We start from the raw sequence: 21,064 nt of genomic DNA, 5'->3' as shown, positions 1-21,064 counted from the left end.
AAAACATGTGGCCACATTTCATCGGCTTTGTGGCGACAAGTAATATTGGTCAAATTCTAGGTACTGGGACAACATTTCTCTGAATTAAGCTCAGGCCTTAAAGTCCATGGGCGTTTGACCTGGTGTAGTGTGACAGGTGCCTCACTGAGAACGGACTCCTGACCTGGGCCAGCAGGAGCTACGTAGTTGGGCGGACATCTCCGTGTGAAATGGCTGGCTCATAGGGTACCTCTCTGTTTAACATTTTGAGGAACAGTTTTTCAAATTGTCTGCATCATTTTATCATTCTATATTCCCACCAGCAGTGTAAAAGTCTTCTGATGTGCCCACATCCCCACCACACTTGAAATCCTTGAACTTAGGATTCAAGTTATTACCTGTTTTCTTGGTTGCTTTTATTTTGGTTTTTGGTGAGAGCCTGGTGAGTGTGAAGTGGTACCTCAATGTGGTTTTGATTCTCATTTCCCCAATAATTAATGATGTTGCACTTCTTTCCTAGACTTTTTGACTTTTCTGTGCTATCTTTGGAGAAACCTCTCTCTCTCTCTCTTTTTAAAGATTTCATTCATTTATTTGACACAGAGAGAGAGCACGAGATGGAGGAGCAGGAGATGGAGAAGCAGACTCCCTGCTGAGCAGGGAGCAAGATGCGGGACTCAATCCCAGGACCCTGAGATCATGACCTGAGCTGAAGGCAGAGGCTTAACACACTGAGCCACCCAGGTGCCAGAGAAACATCTCTTTAAATACTTTGCCCATTTATTTATTTATTTTTTATTTTTTAACTTTTAATTTTTTATAAACATATAATGTATTTTTATCCCCAGGGGTACAGGTCTGTGAATCACCAGGTTTACACATTTCACAGCACTCACCAAAGCACATACCCTCCCCAATGTCCATAATCCCACCCCCCCACCTTCTCCCAATACTTTGCCCATTTAAGATACTGGGTTATTTCTCTTTTTACTTTTGAGCTGGAAGAGTTCCTTCTGTATTCAGAATCTCTTCTCAATTATATGATTGCAAATATTTTCTGTCATTCTGTGAGCTGTCTTTTCATTGTCATGACGGTATCACTTGTAGCACGAAAGCTCTCCATGTGCCGAAGCCCAAGTGACTATTTATTTATTTATTTATTTATTGGCTTTGTATCCAAGAAACTGCTGTCTAACCCCAGGTCACAAAGATTTATTGTTATTTTTCCTTTATAAATTTTATTGTTTTAGTTATATTGGGTTTATGATCCACTGCGTACATTTTTGTGTGTGGTCTCAGGTAGGGTCTGACATCAGTCTTCTGCATATGGGTATGTGGTTGTCTTAGTACCAAAATGATTTTAATAAACCCACAACTACCTTTAAATGAAGATTTCTCTTTAATCTACTTATGACCATACTCCCTCCTTGAAAGATCTTTTTCAGTATGATAGTCATGGAAACCAAGGCTTGAAATGAACCAAACTTAAAACTAAGCCTATGCCTAGATTTTTCTAAATCTGAAATTGAGCTTTTTAGAAATTAATGAAGCATATATAATCACATCATCTACATTAATGATTTTTGTACCACTAATGAATAAAAATACTTGTAAAATTTTAAAAATTTTTCTCATTCTCTTAATATATTTTTAAATTACTTATAATGCTCAAATTAATTTGGTATAATAATTATATATAATTTTAACAGATACCATGTTCATGCATTATATGCTTAAATATTTTTACTGGATGTGGTAAAAGCTTTATAAAGATTTTATAATTTATTTATTTGAGAGAGAATAAGTGAAAGAGAGCATGAGGGGGAGAAGGTCCGAGGGAGAAGCTGGACCCCTCGTGGAGCTCGGAGCCTAATGCGGGACTCGAGCCCGGGACTCTGCGATCATGATCTGAGCCAAAAGCAGTTGTTCAACTAACTGAGCCACCCAGGCACCCCATGATAAAAGCTTTAAAGGCCACCTCTCTAGAGAAACTTTGTACATGGGGACAAAAAAAATCATATATGAATGGGAATTGGAGTATTGTTTGGAAAAATGGAAGCAACCTAAATTTCCTTGAAGAATGGGTAAATAAATTGTGGTATGTACATGCAATGGAATATTATATAGTGGTTTGTGTGAGTGGATAAGGGATACTTATAGAAATATGGATAAGTATTAAAATATTTTATACTATACTTTATAATATATAATATTGCAGAACACACAGAGGACCATAATATATTAAGTTTAAAAACATTCTCAAGAACATTGTTTGTAAATATATATATATATATATATATATATAGAGAGAGAGAGAGAGAGAGAGCAATATGTAATGTTAAAAAATTCATGAGAAAGATCAATATCAAATTCTCAGCCAATTTAGACCCCAGTATTGTCATTTTTTTTTTTTTTTTTGAGAGAGAGAGAGAGTGAGCAAGCATGTGTAATTGGAGGGAGAGGCAAACGAAGAGTGGGGAGAGAGAAACTTTAATAGGTTCCATGCTCAACGTGGAGCCCAATGCAGGCCTCGATCTTATGTCTCTGAGATCATGACCTGAGCTGAAATCAAGAGTCTGATACTGGGGCACCTGGGTGGCTCAGTGGGTTAAGCCTCTGCCTTCGGCTCAGGTCATGATCCCAGGGTCCTGGGATCGAGCCCCACATTGGGCTCTCTGCTCTGCAGGGAGCCTGCTTCCTCCTCTCTCTCTGCCTGCCTCTCTGCCTACTTGTGATCTCTGTCAGATAAATTTAAAAAAAAAAATCTTTAAATAAAAAAAATAAAATAAAAAAAAAATAAAAATAAAGAATCTGATACTTAACCAACTGAGCCACCCAGTTGCCCCTGTTGCTTTACTTAAAGGACCCTGTTGAAGGTAGTCCACAGAAGTCTCACAACTTACTGATACCACATAATTAAAACGATTCCATTCTGTTTAAAATTCTCTCTACTCTTTCTTTAATTCATATATTATTCCAAAATCCAACCTCCTGGCTTTCTCAAAGTTGTTCTATTTATCAGTTAGTTTCTGACATTGGTTTTTCAGAACTTCCCCATTTTATGGATTGTCTCTTGGACATTGCTGAAATAATCAATCTTTTGATCCACAGAAGATATGATGATGCCAATTAAAATAAAAAAGTTCCTGGCTTATCTTTTACTACATGAGTGGGTTGGTGAGGTAAAATGTTGCTGATCTTATGTGTCCTTTCCCAAAATCTCAACAAAGACAATTTTAAAGAAGAATGAAACTTTAGCATAGCACCAGAACAAGAAAGGATACCACAATTTAGACTGTTTGAAGTTTCCAAAGTTTTAGAGACATTTCTGAAGAAATCAAAACGATAGTTCTGAGCCACCAAGGACATCCCAGAGGTACTTCCAGCTCAGAGACTCAGATGCAAAGATTAGGAAAGGGCCAGATGACCAGCATTAGAGGATTTCCTTCCAGGTGTGCAGGACAGCTGTATGTATATGCATGTGTGCAGGACAGAAGAACAATCTGAATTGTATCTCCACCCCTCCCCCAATTCATATGTTGAAATTCTAACCCTTAGGACCTCAGAATGTGACTCTATTTGAGATAAGGTCTTTATTCTTTTTTCAAAGATTTTATTTATTTGAGAGAGAGAATGTGTGTGCATGTGTGTGTGAGTCAGGGAGGGGCAGAAGGAGAGGGAAAAGCAGACTCTGCACTGAGCACAGAGCCTGATGTGGGGCTTGATGTCAGGATCCCAAGATCATGACCTGAGCCAAAGGCAGATGCTTAACTGACTGAGCCACCCAGGAGACCCTCGAGGCAAGGCCTTTCAAGAGGTAATGTGAAGTCATGAGGGATCCAAGATCACTGGTATTCTTAGAAGAAGAGATGATCAGGACATAGACACACAGAAGAAAGACCATGTAAAGACAGAGAAGGCAACTCTCTCTAAGGCAAGGGGAGAGGCCTCAGACAAAACTAATCTAGCCAATGCCTTGATGTTGGACTTCAAGCCTGCAGAATCATGAGGAAATAATTTTCTGTTTTTTAAGCCTTCCAGCCTATGGTACCTTGTGATGGCAGCCTTAGCAAACTCATACAGAAGAGAACAAAGAAAATGAGAAGGAACCAAAAATCAAAAGAACATAGTGCTGGCTACTATTCACATGTAGTTTTACTGCAGAGATATGTGAGAACACCAAGGAGAAAGAGGATCCCCAATGCTTGGTGAGGGGGAAATTAAATCAACTACAGAGAGTGGCAGATGGTGTGTGTGTGTGTGTGTGTGTGTGTGTGTGTGTGTTTGAGCACAGTTGGGTGTTGGATGCCAATAGAGACAAGCCTCCAGGACTCTGGGAAGAAAATGGCGGCCAACCTATGACTAAGCAGGAGAACAGAAAAGCATTTTTGGGCAAGCAAGGACTTGCAAATTGCCTCACAGATTTTCTCGGTCAGATATCTGAGCACAAGTTTGCAGCCAAACAAGAAAGGTGACCCAGAATTCACGAAAGAAAGACACTAACCTGGACAAATGGTAAAAATTCTGTGAGGACAGTGGCATCACAAGGACCACAGAGCAAAATGCCCTCCTTACATCAAAGGGCATGCTGAAGAGTTGGTTCTCAAAGAGGAAGGTGAATTCCCTGGGTCCATTCTCTGGATCACCCAGGAGGTAAAGGCTCATATGCTTTTGTCAACAAGAGGCCAAGTGAGTCACAGGAAAACCCAAAAGCTGTGCAAAAAAACCTTGGTTTAAAGATGTAGAACCATGGAACAATTCAGGGTATGAAATAGGCTATTCCAATTAACCTTGACATTCAGAACATTTCCATTCGAGGATATATTTTCAAGGATATAAAGTTACATTTCCTTCCCTTTCAGGCTTTTAGTGCATTGTGACTAATATTTTGATAGTCAACTTGTAAATTCTGTCTATTAATCATTTGTAGAATTGACCTAGCACATGGAGAACCCACAAAAGTAAACATTACAAATGTTAACAATGCGAAACAAGCCAGAGGTAAAGAGAGATGAAAATTAATTCCATGTCTCCACAATTTCCATTAGTAAGTTAATATTCATCCTCGTAATCATATACTTTCTCTCTACTAGTTCATGTTTTACTGGTAACTGGTAAAAGCTGAAATCTGGAATTGTTAAGGAGTGTCACAGGGAAACAGAGATTGGCTGTAAGAGTTGAGGCCAATAGGAGCCCTATCCACGTTTCTCCCCCAATCTATTCAGATGTTCTAATCTTACTTAAAAAGTGTATTTTCAGGTTCGCCTGAGTGATTCAGTCGGTTAAGTGTTTGTCTTCAGCTCAAGTTCTGATCCCAGAGTCCCAAGATCGGGATCGAGCCCTGCATTGGGCTCCCTGCTCAGCAGGGAGTCTACTTCTCCCTCTAACCCTATCCCCTCATGCTCTCTCTCTCACATAAATAAATAAAATCTTTGTTAAAAAGCATGTTTACAGTAAATTGGCTTTCTGGTGTACAATTCTATGAATTTGAACACATGTCTGGATTCAGAGAAGCACCATCACCACCAAGATATGGACCAGTTCCATCGGCCCCCGCATCTCCCTCACACAGACCCATAGCCAAACCTCTCTTCCTCTCCTAACCCAAGGCAACCACTGATCTGTTCCCACATCCTTATCTTTTGTTGGTGGGGGGGCATTTCCAGAATGTCACATAAATGGAATTACACAGTAGCTATGTAAGTTTTAAGACAGGCTTCTTTCATGGCACAATACGTTTGAAATTCATTTATATTATTGCCTGTATCACTAGTTCCTTTTTCCTAAGAACTATTTTGTTGTATGGATGTAGTATAGTCTACAGTCAATTGTCTGTTGATCCATCACCCACTCAAGGTCATTGGGTGACTTCCAGTCTTTGGCAATTCCGAATAGGATTTCTATGAACATTTATGTTTAGGTTCTTACGTAGATATAAGTTTGCATTTCTCTAGGATAAATACCTGAGAACCGGATAGCTGCGTTGTGTGGTCAGTGTACCCTTAACTTTATAAGAAACTGCCTCACTGTTTTTTAGTACCATTTTGCATTCCTGTTAACTAGAACATGGGAGTTCTGGTTGCCCTGTCTTCTCCCCAGCATTTGGTATTGTCAGTTAAAAAAAAAAAATTATTAAATCCATCTAATAGGTATGTCATGCAACTCACTGTGGTTTTAATTTATATTTTTTAATGGCCAACAATGTTGAGCCCATTTTCATGTGCTTCTTTGCCATCTGTATATCTTGGGTGAAATGTCTAAATCTTTTGCTCTTTTTCAACGGGGTTATTTCCTTACAGTTGTGTTTCAAGAGTATTTTATATATTCTGGATACAGACACTTAGTCAGATATGTGATTTGTAAATATTTTATACCAGTATGTAGCTTACCTTTTTCATTCTCTTAACAGTGAGATTTACAGAATAAACGTTTTCAGTTTGAATGAAATCTAATTTACCTACGTCTATATATCTATATGTATATATTAAAAGGACCCATTACTCAGCCACTAAAAAGAAGGCAACCTTGCCATTGTGACACAGATGAACCTAGAAACAGTAAGTGAAAACGAGCCAGACAAAGACAAATACTACATGGTATCACATATATACGGATTCTAAAAAACAGTTGGATTCATAGAAAAAGAAAGAGTAGAATGGTGATTTCCAGGGACCGAGGGGTGGGAAGCAGGGAAATGTTGTGTGAAAGCTACAAATTTAGTTCCATGATGAGTAAGTTCTAATGTACAATGTGGTGACTATACGTCATACTACATTGTATACTTCAAATGTGCTAAGCAGTTAGATCTTAAGCATTCTTCTTCTTCTTCTTCTTTTTTTTTTTTTAAGGTCTTAACCATTCTTATCTCTATCTCTCTCTCTCTCTCTCTCACACACACACACACACACACACACACACACACACAAAAGTTCACTGTAAGGTGACTGTGTTAGTTTGACTCTGGTAAATATTTCACAGTGGATACATACATTGAATCATATTGTCCACTTCAAATATAATTGATTTTTGTCACTTATATCTCAGTAAAACTGGAAAAAATCATAGAAAAATAACGCTATGATTTTGATAGTAATTGCACTAACCCTATGGGTCCATCTGGGGAGAACTGACATTGTCACTGTATTAAACCTTCTAACCAACAAAGCTAGCATATCTCTCCATTGATTTCACTCGTCATTAGTTTTTTTTCATAAGCCTTTTGTAGTTTTAGTTCTCAAATCTCATCTATGTTTTTATTAGCTTTGTACCTAGTAGTTTGTCTTTTTGGAGAGCTATTGTATAGTTTTAATTTTTCAGTTTCCAATCATTCATTGCTGGCACATAGAAAGATGATTTTTGTTGTCGATCTTATATTTTGTAACATTTCTACACTCATATCTAAACACTTATTGAGTCTATGAACTTTTTTGGTAGAGTCTTTGGGACCTTCTGTGCAGGTCCTTATGTCATCTGTAAGTAGGAATAGTTTTTATTTCTTTCCTTCCAGTTAAGATCTTTACTTCTTTTTCCAGTCTCATTGCACTGGCGCCCAGAAGGATGTTGAAAAGGAATGGAGGGTGTGCACAATCTTATGGGAAGAGCATTGAGACTTTCTTCATTCATTGTAATAGTAGCTTGGGTTTTTTAGACTTCCTTTTTCAGAGTCAGGAAGTTCCCTTCAATTACTAGTTTGCTGAGGGCTCTTTTTAAATCATAAATGGACACTGAATTTTATCAAATGCTTTTCCTGCATCCATGGATATGATGATATGGATTTGTCTCTTTAATTTATTAAGATGATAGATGATATCGATTGATATTTTTAAGAATGCTGAACTGCCTTACATTGTTGGGATAAATTCCTATACTCTCATTTTACAGCCTTGTTGCAGTGGGACTTTACTATGGGAAGGCATTACTTCCATAAGAAGCTGATAAGACTAGAGTTTTAAAGAAAAGTACATACCTGATGCCATTTTCTCCTTTTTCTGGCTTCTGGTTAAGGCCATCCTTTACCTGAGAAAGAAAGCGTTTTCAAATCTAATCCATTAGAATAAATTTAGATGACCATTTCAGCACTTGAGAAAAAGAGCGATGTTGACATTTATCCTAGGAGCTAAGGGCGTATGATAACATTTGCAAAGCTCCATCCTTCAATTCCGATTCTCCTGAAGGTGAAATGAGTCTCTACAATTTTTGATGTTTGCTTTCTAGTGCTTCCACAGAACACGACTATTCAAGAATTGAGAACAAATCACCCAAGAGCTCCCTAATAAAATACACGACCAAGAAGTCTTAATTCCATACGGCAGTTTTCTAGATGGTCACAGAAGGTCACCTCACAGAACACCTCCCACTCCTCCACTCAGTTTAACTCTATTTCCACAGTTTCCTAATGTGTTCCGTGGCCCATCTAGATGCTGATATCTTGTCATGAAATATCTCACATGTATTTTTATTGCTTTTACCTGATGTTTTCACTATATTCTTTTCAGAGACCGTTTTAACTTTCCAATTACCCAGTGTGATTTTTTAACCAATACAGTTTAAGATGTATGTAAAATTTTATCTCAAGAAGTTACTAAGAATGCACCTATGTACTCTGTGTGACTTGCATGTTCTCACACACACCCACTACCATGACCCCAAATTCTTTTTTTTGGAGGGAGGGTGTGGGGGCCAGGCACAGGAAGAATCTTAAGCAGGCTCCACACCCAGCACGGAGTCCAACGTGGGGCTCGATCTCACAACCCTGAGATCACAACCCGAGTTGGAATCAAGAGTCGGACACTTTAATTGACTGAGCCACCCAGGCACCTCCCCCACAAAAGTTCTTTTTAAATTTTTAAATTAACTTTTAAATTAATATTAACCCTTCCCATCCACCAATGTTTTTTTCAAAGTCAAATGACTTGTATCCTCAAAGAAGGAAGAACTTGAGGACTAACTCTCACAATACTACCTGGGCTAAAGCAATGCCATACAACTGAAAGGCTCTATCACCAACATCACTCACAGTAAAGAATCAGCTGTAGGTGTCCAACGACTTACCACTTGGAAATTATTGGGGTCCCACACTAGAAGGGTGTGCCGATGGCCCTGCTCAAAGTTATAAGTCACCACATTGACTGGTGAACCAGGAGAAGAAATGTTTATACTTGTCAGTTTGTCTCCGGCAAAAGTCATGAAATCATTTGTCTGCATTGGGAGAGAAGGAGTCACAATTAATACCATAGAGTCTGGCTCTGCCTCAGTTCATGTTCACACGCATCAAAAAATGCCTTGTGAGAGCTGGCATCGGTTTGTCTCAGCACTGCCCCTCCCCCACCATGGACTCCATCATGACGTCTCCTGTTACGCAAGAATTAGGCTTTTTTGCACAGCACTTTACTTTTTGTTTCTTTTTCTGAAAATACATGTTCTGGAAATCATCTCTACCATGAGGCAGAGAACAGCATCAGGGATAAAGGAATAACCTGGAAGGAAATCAGTCCCGAGCTGCTTCAGGCACCAGAAGTCAAATTTTCTTTTTTCTATAAGATCGTCAGTTTCATAAACTCCAAGGGAGCAGCTCTCCACTGTGGCTGAACAGGACGGAGACCAGGTAAATCCAAACCTCTGGGCTATTGGAATTTTCAGAGCTCTTCAGGTGATTCTAATGTGGAGTTCAGGTTAAAAACCTCTAATTCAGACCAGTGACCATCCAGATGAGGGCTTTCCAGCCTGGGCTGGGCTGACATTTGGGACGAGATAAGTCTAGGTTGTGGAACCGTGCTGTCAGCCTCCCTGGCTTCCTCCTTTTGAAATGCCAATAGCAGCAGGCTCTCCGTTGTGACACTGAAAACCGTCTCCAGAAATTGCCAGATGTCCCTGAGGCAGCCACATGGTAGAGAACCACGGACAGAGCCTTGCTATTTAAAGTGTGGTTCCACGCTCCAACCACGGCACCCCTCCCCTGAGAGCATGTTAAAAATGCAAAATTTTACATATTCCCCAGGCAACTCACGTGCCCATTAAAGTCTGAGGCACACTGGTCTAGTGCGAAGCCCAAAGAGACCGAGATACTAAGGCAGTTCACTTCCATACTTGTAGGAATACATAAAGATCGAGAAGATCAGTGTCTCCCAAGCCTATTATAACTCAGGTCAGAAGAGAAAAGAGAAAGTTGCATTTCTTTCTACTTACTTGACTCATCTGGGGAAGTGTCACTTGCATTCCAGGAAAAGATGCCGTCATCTTACTGTTCCCTATATTCAACACTTTAACTTGGACTTCAGTGGGCTTGGGGAAGACGGGGAGAGTTCTCTGAGCGAAACAAGAGAAAGCTGGCAGTGATGTCTTCCGTGCTGATTGACGATCAGCCTGGCCCCGTCACCAGCACCCCCACCCTCCAGCCGTGGAAAGCTGTCCCGGCCGAGAGACCAAACACCCCCTCGAGGCCTCCCATTGCTCGCCTCACGGCACCCAGAGGAAGATGTTTATACAGAACAGGGAAGTGATCCTGGAGAGGATGCCCTTGGTCCTAACACCTCCAGGCTGAAGGATGCCAGGAAAGGAAGCCTCCTGTCTGAGGGTCAGAGCAAACACAACCCAAATGAGTGTGTTTCTTGCTGTAGCACCGGAGACCTGCTCTCCTGGGAGGCCAGCGCCGTCCCCTCTAACTCTGGGAGCCACGGCCACGGCCGCAGCCTGACCGTGCCCCAAACCTCCTTTCACAAGTGCTCTATGCCTCTTGCCTCCATACATTTGTTCAGGGCTCCTGCCTTTTCCCCACAGCGCTCTCTCTCCAATCCCAGGGTCCCTAAAGCAACCTATTCTATTCTGTGCTAACGTCTAGCCTAGTTTCACGATGCATTTTGCACAAAGCTAGCCCAGTTCAGGAGCAAACGAGTAAACCCACATGAGCAGGAGCCCCACGCGGAAGCCAACACGTGAAAACAACTCAAACGCCCACTGACAGACAGACCAACAAAACGCTGTCCAACAGTAGACTAGGATTCCACTGTTAAAAAAAGGAGATTCTGACACCCGCTATGACATGGATGAACCTCAAGGAAATCTGACTCCGTGAAATCAGCCAATCCCAAGGGACGGGCACTCTACGAATGCACTTACGGGAAGTACCAGCAGCAAACTCGTGCAGACAGAAGGTAGAATGGGGAGTGCCGGGCTGGTGGGGGGTGGGGAGGGGAAGTGGGGCGTTGTTTTTCCAGGGGCCCCGAGTTTTTGTTTTGCAAGATGAAAAGTTTGCTGGGGATGAGTCACACAATAACGTGAACGCATTTAACACTACTGAATGTACACTGAGACGTGGGTCAGATGGTAAATTTTTGTTCCCTACATGTTATCACACCTAAAAATTTAAAAAGAAAAATTAGAGAGAAGGAAGGAAGGAAGAAGAGAGAAACAGAGAGAGACACACACGGAGACTGAGGGTAGGAGACAGAGAATGGAGAAGCGGAGAAGCAGGAGGAGGGAGTTTACCTCCTGTCTCACACACGACACCACACTCGCTTCTAGCCTGCTCTCACACGGAGGACACCAGGAATCTGGTTTAGTGCCACCGTGGATCTGGCAGACTGAAGTCTGGCGTGTGAACTAACATCACTAGAAACACGAGAATACAAAAGGCATCTTCCCGAAGACAGCTGAAACATTTCAAAAGGCTGCCTGTTTGGCAGGGATGACCCTCTCCCCAGACTTCCTAGGCGTTCAGAGTGTGAAAGAAGTTCTACAAACTCCAACTCCCATGACAAAAACCGTGTCCACAGAAACTCACCATGTAACTGTCATCTCCCTGCCCCTGCCAAGGCACACCCATCCGACCCTCCTCCCAGCTGCCCTGTCGCAGTGCAGAGCACCCACCGTGCTCGCTGCCTGGAGGGACCGTTTTGCCCCTGTGGTGTCTCCACATGGTCCCTAGCTCCAGGACCTCCCTGCCTTAGCCCCTGGCCTCCCTGCGGTCACGGAGAAAGACGCCTTCTGAATGCCCCACCCGACCTGCAGGAAAGGCCCCTGGGGAATCAGGGCAACTTACATCAATTTCCACCTGCACGATTGCCGCCACTACAAAAGCCATGGAAGCCAGGAACATTCCAACTGTCATCTTCTTCAAGGAGCTGGGAGACACGGGGAAGAATGACTCTCCGCCAGCCTCATACCCACGAGCGAACGATCACACTCCTTCCTCACCACCCACCCAAACAAAACTAGCTTCCCTAGGAAACAGCAAATGAAACTGTCTCATGCTCTCTTATTTATGATCAAGACGAAGAGGGGTAAAGGTAATATAGCCTCTAATTTGCATTTTTACATTTAATTTCTAGAAACAGGGGATACTTGGGATGATCGCTAACATGTCCATTGTCTACATACACGAAACACTTTAATTAGAGGATTTTCCGGCTGCCATTAATAGAACTTTCAGTTTAAGGGCAAATTTCCAGAAACATCAGCGCACCAGCCTCTAATTCAAATATAATTCTTTAAAAACCCCATCATCTAGGAGGTGTGGTGGGAGGGGGCATAATCTTTCCTCACCCCACCCCCAACCTGCCAGTCACCTACGTGAAATTGAGGCCACATTTTGCAATCAGAGGATAGACCACAGGCATCCATGATGGGGACCATGATGACGATCAAGATGGCGTTCACGGTCTGCGGGGGGCGCGGAAATGAACCGTTAGCCGTGGTCTCAAAGGTGACTTTGAACTCAGAAGGCAACTTAAGTATTTTCTTCCTACCTGCATCTGATCCGGCTGAATTTCAATAGCTCCCTAAAAAGAGGGGGGACAAGTCTTACAGAGAGGTTCCCAGAGAGGATCAGCTGGGAGGGATGAGGAACATCATGACAGGGAAGGGGAAAGGGGGCGAAGGGATTGGAGCAAAGGAGCAGTGACCAGGGGAGGTAGAGAAGCTTGATACCCCGAGACTTACAATTTTCCCATTCATGGCTGTTGCTTGCAGTGTCCACCTGGAGCCCTAAAAAACGAATACATTCAATGCATCATTTGGGGGTGGGGGTTTAAACATTTTACAAGCCAAGGTTGAGACTTTTCCAGATCCAGAACGAAGTCTGGAGTGTTATGGGATTTAAATGTTTTTCCAACATCAAGTTTGTCTTCCAGCTGCACCGGAACACTGGGTAAAACCAAACCCATGGTGTTTCTGCTGCAGAAAGTAACATGACATCTAGTTGTCCCCTGCCCCCCAATGAAGAACCTACAAAGCGCTACTCTGAGATGCAGCTATCCTTAGGAAACACAAAGATGTCCATCTGAGACCTGTTGGAAAACATGACGTCACCCGCAAGGTGGAGGAGGCCTCCGTTCAGTGGCATCACAGCTTCAAGAACATCATTATTGGGGCACCTGGGTGGCTCAGTGGGTTAAGCCTCTGCCTTCAGCTCAGGTCATGGTCTCAGGGTCCTGGGATCGAGCCCCGCATCAGGCTCTCTGCTCAGCGGGGAGCCTGCTTTCCCCTCTCTCTCTCTGCCTGCCTCTCTGCCTACTTCTCTGCCTACTTCTAATCTGTCTATCAAATAAATAAATAAAATCTTTAAAAAAAAAAAAAAAGAACATCATTATTGCCTAAGGGCCATTTCTGACCGTCTAGGCTGTCCTCAGTGGAAATCCGTCCAGAGGGCAATGGATTTCAACCTGGGCAGCCTAGTTATGTTCAACCTATTTTGTATAAAGGAGACTCAGGTCTGTTCACATACACATGATTATTTCCACAGAGGACTGAACACATATGGGTTTCAGTATAATCTGTCAACTCCATTTAGAAGGCATCGTGGAAAGTCAGGAAATAGGCCACTGCTTGAATTCTTTTTTTTTTTTTTTAAAGTAATCTCTACACCCAACGTGGGGCTTGAATTCGGACACTGAGATTAAGAATTGCATGCTCTACCCACTGAGCCACCCAGGCACCCCATACTTGAGTTCTTAACAGATGCCAGCCCTGGATCGCTTTATCCACAGTCTCTCATTTGATCACCACAGCCTAGTCACAGGTGATTAACCTTCCAGGAGGGTTATGGACTCCCCCTCGGCACACCACTAAAAGGCAATGAGTGTATTTCTAGTGCAGGTCTGATTCCAAGAGCTGGTTTCTACCCGACATGCAAATTTGCCTCCCTGTGCGTAAGATGCTGGTCTAAATCCCATACTTGCAAATAAGGAGATTGGTGTATTTGCTCAAATTTTTTCCAAGAGATGTTTTGCCCTTATAATAATCCTTCCTGGGGGCACCTGGGTGGCTCAGTTGATTAAACGACTGCCTTCGGCTCAGGGCCCAAGATGGAGCCTTGTGTCTGGCCCGCTGCTCAGTGGGAAGCCCTCTCCCTGCTCATGCACATTCTTTCTCTCTCTCATAAATAAATAATCTTTAAAAAAATCCTTCCTGCACAATAAAACCTTATAAGTTTTTTTGAAGCTCCAGTTTCTAGAAGAAACAATATCTTATAACTTTGGTTATTGAGTACCGTGCATTGAGCTGTTTAACCCAAATCTGAGAAATTTCTACATCTGCTAGAGCAAGAGCAGGGCGACAAGGTGGTGAGCTGGGTTTCCAGTTCCTTGCTCTGGTCAGAATGGCTTGGGCAGTCATCTCCAATTCTGGAAAGCACTGCTAGCTTACCTGTTCCATTTTAGCGCAAGAGGTACCAAGCCCCTCTCAGCTTAAATATTCTATGGATCCCATAAAAGGCAATATTGTACATCCTCTGAGCACATTGTGTCAGAAAAACTAATTCTTTATTCTTAGTTTAATGGGTAAGAGTCATACATACCTTGATCAAATCTTTCCTAGGTCTCCTGTACACACCTAATTTTCTCCATTGTTTTGCAACGGAAATGTGGATAGAACCATCTAGAATTTTTTGTTTTGTTTTGTTTTAAAGAAATTCAGTGTGGGGTGCTTGGGGGGGCTCAGCTGGTTAAGCATCTGACTCATGATTTTGGCTCAGGGCACGATCTCATGGGTTGAGGGACTGAGCCCCAGGTCGGGCCCCATGCCCAGCAGGGAGTCTGCTTGGAGCTCTCTCTTGACCTCTAACCCTTCCCTAACTTGCACGGGCACACGTGCGCACACGCACATACACACTCTATCTCTCTCAAATAAATCTTAAAAAAAAAAAAAGGAGGGGCGCCTGGGTGGCTCAGTCAGTTAAGTGGCTCCCTTCAGCTCGGGTCATGATCCCAGGATCCTGGGATCGAGTCCCACATCGGGATCCCTGTTCGGCAGAGAGCCTGCTTCTCCTTCTCCCTCTGTCTGCCACTCCGCCTACTTGTGCTCTCTATCTCTCTGTCAAATAAATAAATAAAATCTAAAAAAAAAAAAAAAGGAAACTCAGTGTGATCTAAAAATAAATAAAGTATAAAAAAGAAACCAGATAGAATGGCCAAAATTAGCAAGACAGGAAACAACATGTGTTGGAGGGGATATGGAGAAAGGGGAACCCTCTTACACTGTTGGTGGGAATGCAAGTTGGTGCAGCTTCTTTGGAGAACAGTGTGGAGATTCCTCAAGAAATTAAAAATAGAGCTTCCCTATGACCCTGCAGTTGCACTACTGGGCATTTACCCCAAAGATACAGATGTCGTGAAAAGAAGGGTCATCTGTACCCAAATGTTAATAGCAGCCATGGCCTCGGTTGCCAAACTGTGGAAAGAACCAAGATGCCCTTCAACAGATGAATGGATAAGGAAGATGTGGTCCATATACACTATGGAGTATGATGCCTCCATCAGAAAGGATGAATACCCAAGTTTTGTATCAACATGGACGGGACTGGAAGAGATTATTCTGAGTGAAATGAGTCAAGCAGAGAGAGTCAATTGTCATATGGTTTCACTTATTTGTGGAGCATAACAAATAGCATGGAGGACAAGGGGAGTTAGAGAGGAGAAGGGAGTTGGGGGAAATTGGAAGGGGAGGTGAACCATGAGAGACTGTGGACTCTGAAAAACAATCTGAGGGGTTTGAAGCGGCGGGTTTGGGAGGTTGGGGGAACCAGGTGGTGGGTATTAGAGAGGGCACGGATTGCATGGAGCACTGGGTGTGGTGCAAAAATAATGAATACTGTTACGCTGAAAATAAATTTTTAAAAAATTTAAAAAAATTTTAAAAAACATAATACATTATTTATTAAGTATAAAATTTAAAAAATGAAATTCACAAAAAAAAGAAACCAGAAGAGAACGTCTCTAGGAGCTAAACACTAGCTACTGCCCCGTCTGTGGTAGCACGCACAGAACCTGGGCTAAATACAGACATTTGTACAGAAACACCACGTCACACTACCTGTTGGTCGAACAGGGCCCAGAACATTGGGAGCGGAATGTACAGGAACATCACCTTGGTGACCATCTTAATTTGAGAGATGAGCCGCTCCTATTGATGAAGTGGGGAAAAGACAAATCAGCCACGACCTGTGTTGCCCACGGTGATCAGCCACGTTGTCTTAGGTTGGACCTACTTGCAACCAGAGCCAAGCTGGGAGGTGATTAATTGTTCCAAGGAAATCTACCCCAGATTTTTTTTTTTGAGAAAACCCCAAACTCCTCAGCTATTTAAAAATGCTTAGAAGGCATTTTACTAGAAGTTAAATGTACTTCCAAGAAATGAAAACCCCACCCTCCACCGACTCTTCTGTTTTCAAACTAGTTGGGTGATCACAGTCACATATAATTAATGACAGATTACACCAAATGAAAAACTATGAAAAGATAACATGGTTTCCAGAGAAATTCTACCTGTTGTTTATCAAGCTCTGCTCCAAATTTAAAAACATTCTTGCGTAGTCTTATTTAAAACCCTAATCGAGTTTACAAGGCTACAGCTGCAGCTGATAATTCTGTGCATGTGGCCTGAGTCACAGGAATCGCGCCCAGGCTGCTGGCCTCCTGGAGGGGGACCCGGGGCCACCACGGCAGGGCTGACCACTTACATCGTATTTCTCTCGAGCCCAGTCCAGCCAGTGCTCCCTCTTGGGAAACTCCTTACTCCGGTGCCTAAACCTGTTTTTGAGGGCAAACTGAAGGAAGGAAGAGAAATCAAATTTCAAAACAGAACCAACTTCTTTACCAGGAAAACGTATTCAGGGAAAACTGTGTTCCCGAGAAAAGACGGATATAAAATTGTATAGGTTAGTGTAACGATGACACAAAAAGGCATAACCTGCATTTATTTCTAATCTCTTCCTAACTATGAGACTCCGAGTGAGGTAAACAAAGTCACACTGTTGCCACTTTACTCTCCACGCCCTCTGGAGAGGAGCGTTCAGTGGAAATATCACCTGTGCCATTTGTGATTTTAGTTTTCCGGTAGCCGTATGAAAAAGATACACAGATACACCTGAAACTGATATACTACAGTGCCACAACCACACGAGAATTAGGGACACCTGGGTGGCTCAGTCTGTTAAGCATCTGCCTTTGGCTCAGGTCATGATCTCAGGGTCCTAAGATCACTCTCAAATAAGTAAGTAAGTAAATAAGTAAATAAAATCTCTCATTCTCACTCTCTCAAATAAATAAAATCTTAAAAAAAAAAACTGTACCAGACTTAAAATAATTAAAATAAAAATATATATAAGTGTAAAAAAGTAACAGGGAAACAGGTGAAATTAATTTTAAATATGTTCGGTTATTTAACCCAATAAACCCCAAATATGATCTTAATAGGTAATAAATTAACAGTAATGGTAAATCAATCATAAAATAATTATGGAAACAATTATTAATCCTACCAAATATTGAAATTAATGAGAATTTCTACATTATTTTTTTCATTTCAAGTCTTCAAAATCCAAGGTATATCTTACACTTTTGGAACATCTCAATGTGGATGCTCAATTTTTATCAGAAATGTTAGATTTGGGTTTACTTTTCATAAAATTTCTGTCTTGAAATGTCAATTTATATACCTAAGCTGTTCCAAAGATACTTAATTCCACTCACTGAGTGGAACATTGGTTTTAAAATTTAACACTGAGAACCCATTATCCAGAAATAAATTTATATGAAGTTACATAAGTTTAGATTAATTTGAATGAAATGCAACTTAAAACTCAGTTTCTGGTTGCACTTGCCACATTTCAAATGTGGGACAGCCACACGTGGCTGGTGGCTACCAGTCTGAGGACGCAGGTCCACCATACAGGCAGCAAGAGAAAGCGATGCCCCAGGTGGCTGGGGACACACGTGTGACCGCCGGGCAGGGACTCAAAGCGACAGGCTGATCTGAGAACACCGGTTCTTGTGACTCTAAATAGCTTCACGCTGTTCTTTCATTGTTTAAGTTGTCAAGTCCTTGTTAAGGAAGGACTTGGAGAGAGAATTGGTAAGATCTGCTTTTAGCTTAGGAAAAAACATCTGTAGTGGGAATTGATCTCATGTGAGGGGAAAGCACAGGAGGAATAGTGGCCAGAGGAGGGAGGTTTGCCGACCTTGATAGGATACATTGATTTTACAACGTAACGTACACATGCATAATTTAATGCAATAAAGCCAAGTAAAGGGCTAATAAAGGGCTAAAATTATTTTAAGGCTGTCTTTTCACCCAAGATTGTCCACACATGTGTGTGTGTGTGTGTGTTTTTTTTAATAGATAAGTGATACATTTCCCCTGATTCCACAATGGTCTGTATATTTTAAAAATGGAGACTATAGCTGCGCCTGGGTGGCTCAGTCGTTAAGTGTTGGCCTTTGGCTCAGGTTATGATTCCCAGGGTCCTGGGATCGAGCCCCGCATCGGGCTCTCTGCTCAGCGGGAAGCCTGCTTCCCCCTCTCCCATTCCCCCTGCTTGTGTTCCCTCTCTCACTGTGTCCTCTTTCTGTCAAACAAATAAAATCTTTTTTAAAAATGGAGACTATATAGGGAGGAAAGTTATTTGATTCCTTTTTAGAAAGATTCCCTACACTCAACATTTATTTTCTGCCTTTAAGTATGCCTGTATGGACATATACCACATAGATGCACACAGAAGAAACCATATCCTGCCTGTTCCTGTCACCAAACAGTCTGAAAACAAGGCTTCTGATGGCTACGTAAGATGGACAGATGCACTATGAGTTTAGCACTGTTCTTCTGTTTCCAGCAATTTGGTGTTATGAATTTTTGCTGTTATAAATATTAGAGTGGTAATCTTTATATGTGAATATGTTCATTTTGTGTTCATTTTTTAAATATTTTATTGATTGATTTGTCAGAGAGAGAGAGCACAAGCAGGGGAGAGGGAGAAGCAGACTCCCCACTGAGCAGGGAGCCCAACGTAGGACTCGATCCCAGGACCCTGGGTTTACGACCTGAGCCAAAGGCAGATGCTTAAAGAACTGAGCCCCCCAGGTGCCCCCATTTAGTGTGTTCATTTAAAAACTTATTTTCTTTGCCTTAATTCCTGAGAGTAGCATGGCTGACACTTTACATACTTCAGATCCATGACACACAGCATGAAGCCACGACTCCCACCTTCGGCTTCACGCCTTCCTGATCGACATCAGCCAGGGACTGCCGGTTTGATCGCCGAGAGTCGCTCTGCTTTGCCTTCTTTGACCACCCATCTAACTGAACAGTTCAAAATCCCTTTCTATCCCTCCCTGTTTGAGTTCCATTTGTGTCCTTTTCTGTTTGGTGAGTTTTATAAGAAACTTCAGCTTATCGCAACAACTAAATGTCTTCAAGAGAGAGAGCTACCAAAATACTTACACCAATGCACTTGACAACCTTAGCCATGACATTACCCTGGGGTTGAAACTTCTTGTACATTCCACTGCCAATGACAAACACAACTGGGGAGGAAAAGAAGACCTGTTAACAAGGCATTGGACAGAACTCCCTGGGACATAGAAGATGTGCTTTTATTTGAGTTATAACCTTGTTTTGGATATACTGAGATTACTCACAGAACGGGCTTGCCTACCTATCTCCCTGATTAGAAAGTGCTTTGGGTCCTAACATTCACTGGAGTTTCCGAGTGATGTTGTATTTGTGTTCTTATACACAGACACTGAAGCTTATTACTACTAAAACATACTCTTTGATACTAGAATGACTCAGACGGATTAAATGAAAATTTACCTAATGCCAACTGAATACTGTGTTTGGCCTAGAACAGTAGCTTTTGAAATCCTCTCCATCTCCTTATGCAGCATCAGAGAGGAGAAGGTGTATATGAGCCTTTTAGGGGAGTGGGGGCACTGTTTGGAATTATGGAAGAAAACAGGCACAGGAAAGGGAGAAATATTGAGCTCTGGCACAGGTGCACGGCTAAAGGGAGATGGCTATGAGCTGGGCAAACAGGGTTAAAGTGGGACACTCAGCGCTCTTAAAAACTAAAAAATATCAGAGAAAAGTACAACCCAACCGACTGAGCCACCCAGGCGTCCCCTCTGGTGGAAACACTTTTGAGACGATACTTTATGGAAATCTAGACACTCGCTGGAAGTGTTTAAGCAGGAATTGGACCAGGCTGCCTGCTCTCGGGCAAGCTGGAGATGAGCACACGTGGATGAAAACAAATGCTTTCGGCCACCAGGTCGTCGAGTCTAGCGGAGTCCATCACTTCTACCTTAAGTCTGCCTAAATAGTGTCAAACCTTCCGGTGCCCAGCTCAAGCGATCCCGGTTCCTGTAGACCCTTTTCTTACCCTGTTCCCTCTGAAACAATACGCTAGCTCTACTTTGATTCTCAGAGCACAGGAATTCTTAGTACGATTTGTCCCATGACCTTCCACAAATTGGTTGCAATAATTAACGGGAGGGTCTGACCTGATCATAGGATTGTATTGATTCAACTAATTTCTACTTACTCAGAGACACGGCCATGAGAGCCGCAGGAACCCCAAAGGCCAGTGGGTAACATGCTTGTTTACTGTGAATTCCACACTGTTGAACTGAGGAGAAATTACAAGATTAAAATCCATCATAGCACTGGCAATGCTCATATGATTACCTTTTTAAAAATCCCTACCTGGTTACTACATATTGTTTTCACTTAATGTTCTAGACACATCCATCTGCCTCATTGATTTCATTGCCCACTGAGCCAAACAGCTTTGGAGTAAAAAGAGTAGGAGCTGAAC

The 21,064-nt window shown here is 42.2% G+C and overlaps 1 protein-coding gene across 1 annotated transcript in view; it reads right to left on the bottom strand.

Moving 5' to 3' along the window:
* The window catches only part of SLC15A1 (solute carrier family 15 member 1), a 49,729-nt gene that overhangs the window by 5,122 nt on the left and 23,543 nt on the right, over positions 1–21,064 (bottom strand). Inside the window, 12 exon segments of the mRNA XM_045081384.1 lie at positions 7,946–7,995; positions 9,031–9,177; positions 10,165–10,284; positions 12,017–12,098; positions 12,547–12,587; positions 12,589–12,636; positions 12,723–12,755; positions 12,916–12,960; positions 16,285–16,374; positions 16,931–17,017; positions 19,690–19,772; positions 20,792–20,875. Of these exon segments, the coding sequence (XP_044937319.1) occupies positions 7,946–7,995; positions 9,031–9,177; positions 10,165–10,284; positions 12,017–12,098; positions 12,547–12,587; positions 12,589–12,636; positions 12,723–12,755; positions 12,916–12,960; positions 16,285–16,374; positions 16,931–17,017; positions 19,690–19,772; positions 20,792–20,875 (910 nt within the window).

Source organism: Mustela putorius, unplaced genomic scaffold (genome assembly GCF_011764305.1).
Source record: "Mustela putorius furo isolate JIRA1106 unplaced genomic scaffold, ASM1176430v1.1 tig00000551_pilon_pilon_pilon, whole genome shotgun sequence".
Taxonomy (NCBI): Eukaryota; Metazoa; Chordata; class Mammalia; order Carnivora; family Mustelidae; genus Mustela; species Mustela putorius.
This window is presented reverse-complemented; position numbering and strand designations above follow the sequence as displayed.